The sequence below is a fragment of the Frankliniella occidentalis genome, unplaced genomic scaffold, assembly GCF_000697945.3.
Source record: "Frankliniella occidentalis isolate FOCC.00 unplaced genomic scaffold, Focc_3.1 Scaffold66, whole genome shotgun sequence".
In the NCBI taxonomy this organism is placed as follows: Eukaryota; Metazoa; Arthropoda; class Insecta; order Thysanoptera; family Thripidae; genus Frankliniella; species Frankliniella occidentalis.
In genome coordinates this window covers 757,486-763,786 of record NW_026267196.1, presented here as the reverse complement: position 1 = coordinate 763,786, position 6,301 = coordinate 757,486, and the positions used below count along the sequence as shown (strand labels likewise).

The window sequence follows — 6,301 nt, the reverse complement described above, 5'->3', positions numbered from 1 at the left end:
GCTGCGCCGGGCGCGCCCAGCCCGCCGGGGGGTCGTCCTGGTCCTGCCATTCGTGCTCGGAGCTCCAGGCCGTCGTGACGTTGTGACCGAGGACTTCCCTCTCCGAGGAGGGCGTCAGTTAGCGTGTGTGTGTTTGTGAAGGAACTGTGACGTGTTTGTTGTGACGCGGATCGTGATTCGACATCCATATTTGCGAGCGGACGACGTGTCAACCGCGGCGGTCCTTTTCTAGTGCTGTGGTGTTGCTCTGTGATTGAGCCATCAGTCCCACGACGGGCGGCCGCAGGGAGTGACGCCGCGAGCGACTCCCATCGCGAGTGATTTGAAAGTGAACAGTAGTGAGTGACCGCCGCAAGTGCGCATTGGAAGTGACCAGTGAGTGACACACCGCCGAGTGACGGCCACCTTGGCGCCATGCTGGCGCAGGAGCAGCCCTCGTTCTGCCACCGGCCGCAGTCCGCCTACGTGCTGCCGGACAGCCCACCGCCCGGCCTCCACAGCCCCTACCACCACCATCACCACCACCTGCACCACCACCACGGCGGCCTCTACCACCACGCGCAGCACGCTGCTTCGGCGCGCTTCACCGTGCGCGACATCCTGGCCGACCAGCAGCCGCAGGAGCAGGGCGGCGCCTGCTGGGCGGAGGACATGCAGCAGGACTACCAGCAGTACGAGTACTACTCGAGCACCCTGACGGTGGCGCACTACGAGCAGCACCCGCAGCCGCAGCTCGGGCGCTGCAACCCCTACCTGTACGAGCAGCCGCAGGCCGTCGTGTGCTCGCCGTCACCGGCGTCCACTGCGTCCAGCTCGTCGCTCAACATGGTGCTCGGCACGAGCGCGGTGAGTACAGTTCCCTGCCTTCATATCACTGCAAACCAGACAGTCGTGTGTGACGACATGGTGTGGGTGTGTTGGCGCTCCCCTTGTCACTTGTGTACGGTTCACTACAACAGTGTGTGTTTCTTCGTGCTTGTAGTTGTCCCCGAGCCCCGGGTGTGTGCCGGACAACTCGCCGCAGCAAGGGGTCGAGTTCAGCCAAACAGCGCGGTCAACCGACATTCAAAAAGGTAATAATCAGGCCGGCTCTTGGATCCATTGTCTCTTTAAATCATTTACGTTTTGCGCTCGTGAGGAATAGAAGAATTTAGGCAGGCGTGCGGGCGGGTTTGTCGTTTGGCTGCTGCCAAAGCGGTGCCGGATCGGCAACCCGACCGCTCACCTGCAACCTGCATGGAGTACGGTGTAATTACAAACGTGCATGGGGTTAATCGGCTACCTTGTGTAATGCTAAAGGGAGAGAGCAAAGTGTGTCCACCGGGGGTATCGGGCGTGTCAATTTTGTTTCCTTTCAGAAAACGCACTATTGAAAAAAAAAAGAACTGAAACATTGTTATTAATTATTATTTTATTTGTTTGCTACAGTTCGTTTGACGGCGCGGAAGCCCGCGGATTCGGCATGCCTCCATTCCGCGCAGCAGCGCTCACGCAGCAAGCGGAGGCCTCGGGTGCTCTTCTCCCAGGTAAGCGATGCTACCGCGACGGGCATGTCGCCGGTGACTGAGCATCTCATGCAGGGACCACCTGTAATCGTACTAGAATCTAACCTTCCACTCTTATGTGCGTCGCAGGCCCAGGTGCACGAGCTCGAGCAGCGCTTCCGGCACCAGCGCTACCTGTCGGCGCCAGAGCGCGAGCACCTCGCCGCCGCCATCAAGCTGACCCCCACGCAGGTCAAGATCTGGTTCCAGAACCGGCGCTACAAGAACAAGCGCGGGGAGGTGCCCGCCCCGCTGGCCCCCACGCCGCCAGCCCCGCTGCCGCCGCCGCCGCCCGCACCGTCCGGGACCGACCCGGTCGAGGACCCTCTCCAGCAGGAGCAGGCACTTGCTGCCCCGGCGGACATCCAGGACCCCGGCGCCGGCACCGCCTTCGCTTTTCAGGACGTCGGGGCCCTCAAAGCAGAACCGCACTTCATCGGCGGCGTGAGCGACGCGTACTGTCACCCGGGCTCCGTCATCGGCTATGGCGGCGACCTCGGCCAGCAGCAGGTCCACGACCACCACAGTCACCACCTGGGCCACCACCTTGAGCAACACCTGGACCAGAACCTACTCGACCAGCACGGCCAGCGGGCAAACCAGCACCAGGCTTTCCATCAGGAGTCGTGTATCGTCAAGAAAGAGCGGGAGGACTTCTACGACCAGAGCGCCATGGAGGTGGTGTGGTAGCCTTTAGAGACGTCGAATTTCAGAAGTATTAATCATATCCATGTTATGCAAGTTGACAAATTAAGTATAAGACTAACATTTTTTATCTTTGTTAATGATATATTTTTACCGTTAGATAAATATGATGCCATACGTAATTTTTTCTGATTCAGTAAGAGTGCTTTATGTTGTTCTAGTTTGTTACTAATTAAAGAGTGAAATCTTCACACGAGGTTAAAATTTGTTGACTTGACATTCCCCTTATTTAGAGCACCAGTTGCAGTTGATTTTAGTGGGTCGTATTTTTGCGTGTGTAGTCTGGGCCCCGCGGCTCGGCTCTTCGCGGTGGACCAATGACCAGGCCCCTTGGTTAGCCACATGGCTTGGGCAGGGCAGACCAGTACATTGGCCGTTGGCCGGGATGCTTAGAGGGGGCGGGGCGGGGCGTGCTGGCGGAGCGGCGGGCCGCTTTTAATTCGGATGACAGAAATAATTACAGCCGCTGCTTCGTATCAGAGCCATATTAAAAGGCCAGACAGCAGGCTGGCACATTAGGAAAGTACAAAAAAAATCAAAAACATGTATTATACACAAACTATTGTTGGTTTTTCTGAGACTGACTCGCTCCGAAGTGACTGGGAGAGGGGCGCAGTAATCTGACTCGGCTAATTTACTTGACGTATCCGAAAATTTAGTGAGCCCAGTCGTGTTTACTCTGCAGGAAGTAGCCTGTTCATAGATATGAATGAGATAGAAGTGTCCGTGAGCCAGACGGCCCAGGGCCCTGGCCGCAGTCCTGGCCGCGCGGAGGCAAGGGCCATCTGCCTCTGGCCGGCTATTTCCAACTCTTGTTGCACCACAGCCTGCGGTCCACGGGGGCGGTAATGGAGTCGAGATAAGGCGCTGGCACAACACACTCCCGCCGTGCTGGTGCTCTCTGCGGCCGCGGAGCAGCAGTCTGTGCCAGGTGGGCAGGTGGCTGATTCTCTCCGCCGCCCCCTTGTGGCGGAGCAGAACGCACGGGTGCGACTGGTGTGTTGCCTGCCGTCCCTAGCCTCGGTTAGGGTCAGTAGGCAACACCCACCCCCACGCTCACAGTATACAACTTCGGAAAGAGGGCAGGGCAACCGCAACCCAACCCAGCCACCTGGTACCACTGACTAGGTGATTCAGAGAAGACGAAGGAGCGGTTGGGTGTGCCTACCTCAGAGGCCATAGCGCCTTGCGAACAGAGCCAGTAGGCAAACCCGCCCCCTCCCGGACCTGCGTCTTCTCTGAATCACCCGGTATAGTGAGCTGCACATACGGCGGAGCGGGCGATGTTGATACGAAACTGTCGACCTGAAATTCAAGGAAACAGTTAACACGTTGAGTCTAAAAGCAGATTTTAGGGCGGCGTCTCGTAGTGTCACTGAGGGCAATGCTGGTGCCAATGCCGGCGCACAGCGGAGGGCGTTGGGCTGCCTAACCTCCACGGCGCTCCCTTCGGGCCCTTCGAGCTCGTGCGTGGGCGTGGGCGGCGCCACCAGTCGAGAGGCGCGCTGCGTTCCCTGGGGCCGTGGGGTATCGCCGTAGTGGTATATCCCGGCGTCAACAAGGCCGTCATTGACTTTGGTGAGGACTGAGGACTGAGTATTGCCACCGACGGAACGTGTCCTCTTTTCTAGGAAAATTTTTGGTGTTTTTACTGTGTATTTTTTGCTATTTTGCATCCAGAGATCATTGGTTTTAGGCGTTTCGGTGATACCAAGTTCAATACTGTTTGACATCAGTTAAGATTTTCTACCATACCAAGTACCAAGAGGCTGATTAACCCCACTCGCTTGTGAAGTTATGCTGTACCGCACGCTCAAGTGCGGGTGGGTTGCCTGCTCGCTCGACTAGTTAGGCACCATGGACAGAGGCGATAGGCAAGTCCGCCCGCACTCTGCGTGCGGTGCAGCATAACTACAGTAGTAAGCGGGGCCAATCAACCATCTGGTATAATACTAAATTTAAAAGAGATAAAATTGAGCAAAATTAGTTTTGTTGACGAAGAAAACCATAATCACTGGAAATTAATTCACTGTCATGTGATATTTATCCTGCGATCCATGATACACATTTAATCTGCCCGAAACTATTGGCCAGCCTATTTTAAGATTCTTCAAAAAACGTGATCGGAATCATGTACTCTTTACAAAAACAAGTTGTTCGGATGGGCCCTTCCGTCTGAGCCACAACTCACGTCATCCAGTGCCGCCATTAAGGAAGGGGGAGTCGGAGAGAGGAGGGGGTGAATTAGGTTGGGGGCTGAATCGAGAGGGGGGGGGGGCGGGAAGCGACGACAGGGGAGTCAACGCGCCCGGCCCGATCTCGTCCTCTGAGTTTTATTGCTCCTCGCATAAATGTTTCCGCGCTACACGCGACTTTTTTCCCTCCGGCTTTTTGAAAGCGTCCCCTAGAGACGGAAAAGCAGACGACATGATGGCAGCTTAGGCAGCTCAGACCAGCCTCGGACCCAAAGTCTCCAAATTGCGCAAAGAAAAACACGTTAGGGCCGTGGGGGCCGGGCACGTATCTCATAATAGTAGGTCGCGGTCGATATCAACTGCGTGTCCTGAGAAAAAAATAACATTTTCATTCCAAACCGAACACCTGCTGCGCGAAGAACATTTTCAATGTGAGTTGAAATGGAACGGAAGTCATTCAAGCTATCCTTAAGGTCAAATCATCTGATAAATCTTTGGCTTCGAAGAATTTAGATTTTGAGCAGTGTAGGTGGCAGGGTGACGCCCACCCGCGCTAGCGCTCACAGTAAGTTGCATTTTTGCGCCCCAAAACACTCGTCAAGGCCCCCCTCCCTTTACCATAGGCACTCTAAATGTCAAGGGCACTTTTTGTCACCAGCACCAGACTTCTGTGTGCATAACTGAGTTCAGATACAGTGTTTTGTAACTTGCTAGTCACTAAATGTAAGTTGTTAGATACAATATTGCGTGTGAGCTAGTAATGAACACCGGTGCTAGTTTAAAAATTGTCCTTAGACATTTAAAGTGGGAATAGGGTATTTCACCAAGTTTAAACCGGATCCAAAGAAGAACAGTATTGCTTCCTGGACTGTTTCTTTTCTGGCGCGCATAGGCTGACACGGATGAAGTTCTCGGACCCGTTACTAGAGTAATTGCAGATCTTGTGACAAGTCAACGAACTTTGTCCGCGTCACCCAATGAGCGTAACTGCTCAGGAAGCATCATGGGATCCGGTTTAAACTGGGTGAACTACCCTATTTAACTCGGGGAAAATCACCCTCTACTTTAAAGTCAACGGTTTTACCAAACAAACGTCGTGAGAATTGATCATGCCAAATCACCAAACGGAAGTATGAATTTGCCAAGATGTTCCAGAGTAATAAGCTATTTCAGAGAAATGGGAAAGAAGAACAGCACGAATAACAAGGAGGCCCGTGATTCGTCGCTCAGGTGGAGGGGGAGACAGGACGACGAATCACGGGCCACGTTGTTATTCGTGCTGTTCTTCTTTCCCATTTCTCTGAAATAGCTTAAACATGATACAGTGAGTACAACTAGGTGGAAGCTTTTCTTCCCTCCACAAGTTCGTCACTCCTTCCCCGTCCCGTAATGCTTCTCGTCGAAGTTCTTCTAAGTAGTTATTGTGGTCAGGGGTCTAAAGGACAGTCATGAAAGTGACAAAGGTGGAGGTAGGGGGAGAGCCGCCACCCCCACTCTCCGTCGTCCTCCTCCCCGGACCTCTCCGACTCAGCGCGCGGCCGCCGCCGAAGCACCGGCCGCATGGCGCTCTGCTCTCAGATGGCCGCAGAGACGTGCCGGTGACGCACGCAGCGACGCGGAGACACACGCACACGCCCACGCACGCACGCACGCACGTGCACGCGCCGTGAGCTCGGGAGTGACTTAGCACCTGATCGTGAGGGAGGTTCGACGCGTGCGGCAGTGTGCCAGTAGTGGCATGGTGAGGAGGTGATGGAGCCGGCAGGGACCCCGACGAGCGCCGACATGCGCTGGAGTCGCTTGCTGTTGTGCTGCGCCCTCGCGGCCGCCCTCCTGCCCGAAGGTAAGTGAAGTGGG

The 6,301-nt window shown here is 55.1% G+C and overlaps 2 protein-coding genes across 3 annotated transcripts in view; both read left to right on the top strand.

Annotated features, from left to right (window-relative positions):
• The first annotated feature begins 65 nt into the window (after positions 1 to 65).
• LOC113211088 (homeobox protein Nkx-2.5-like) lies at positions 66 to 2,434 on the top strand. Its single transcript, XM_052268247.1, has 4 exons — positions 66 to 846; positions 983 to 1,073; positions 1,429 to 1,526; positions 1,635 to 2,434. Exons 1-4 carry the CDS (start codon positions 415 to 417, stop codon positions 2,232 to 2,234), a joined length of 1,221 nt encoding a protein of 406 aa, XP_052124207.1. The 5' UTR covers positions 66 to 414; the 3' UTR covers positions 2,235 to 2,434.
• Positions 2,435 to 6,027: 3,593 nt separating this feature from the next.
• LOC113210332 (uncharacterized) overlaps positions 6,028 to 6,301 on the top strand; it is a 17,730-nt gene continuing 17,456 nt past the window's right edge. For both annotated transcript variants that reach the window (XM_052268265.1, XM_052268264.1), the window contains exon 1: positions 6,028 to 6,287. In XM_052268265.1, the coding sequence (XP_052124225.1) occupies positions 6,197 to 6,287 (91 nt within the window). In that variant the 5' untranslated portion in view covers positions 6,028 to 6,196. The remainder of the gene's footprint in view (positions 6,288 to 6,301) is intronic.

What these genes read in the sequence shown, in the direction of transcription:
- LOC113211088 (XM_052268247.1), top strand. Translation starts at nt 415, where the DNA reads ATGCTGGCGCAGGAGCAGCCCTCGTTCTGCCACCGGCCGCAGTCCGCC. An exon ending in TGGTGCTCGGCACGAGCGCG is followed by an intron (nt 847 to 982) that starts GTGAGTACAGTT and finishes TCGTGCTTGTAG; the next exon opens with TTGTCCCCGAGCCCCGGGTG. An exon ending in GTCAACCGACATTCAAAAAG is followed by an intron (nt 1,074 to 1,428) that starts GTAATAATCAGG and finishes TGTTTGCTACAG; the next exon opens with TTCGTTTGACGGCGCGGAAG.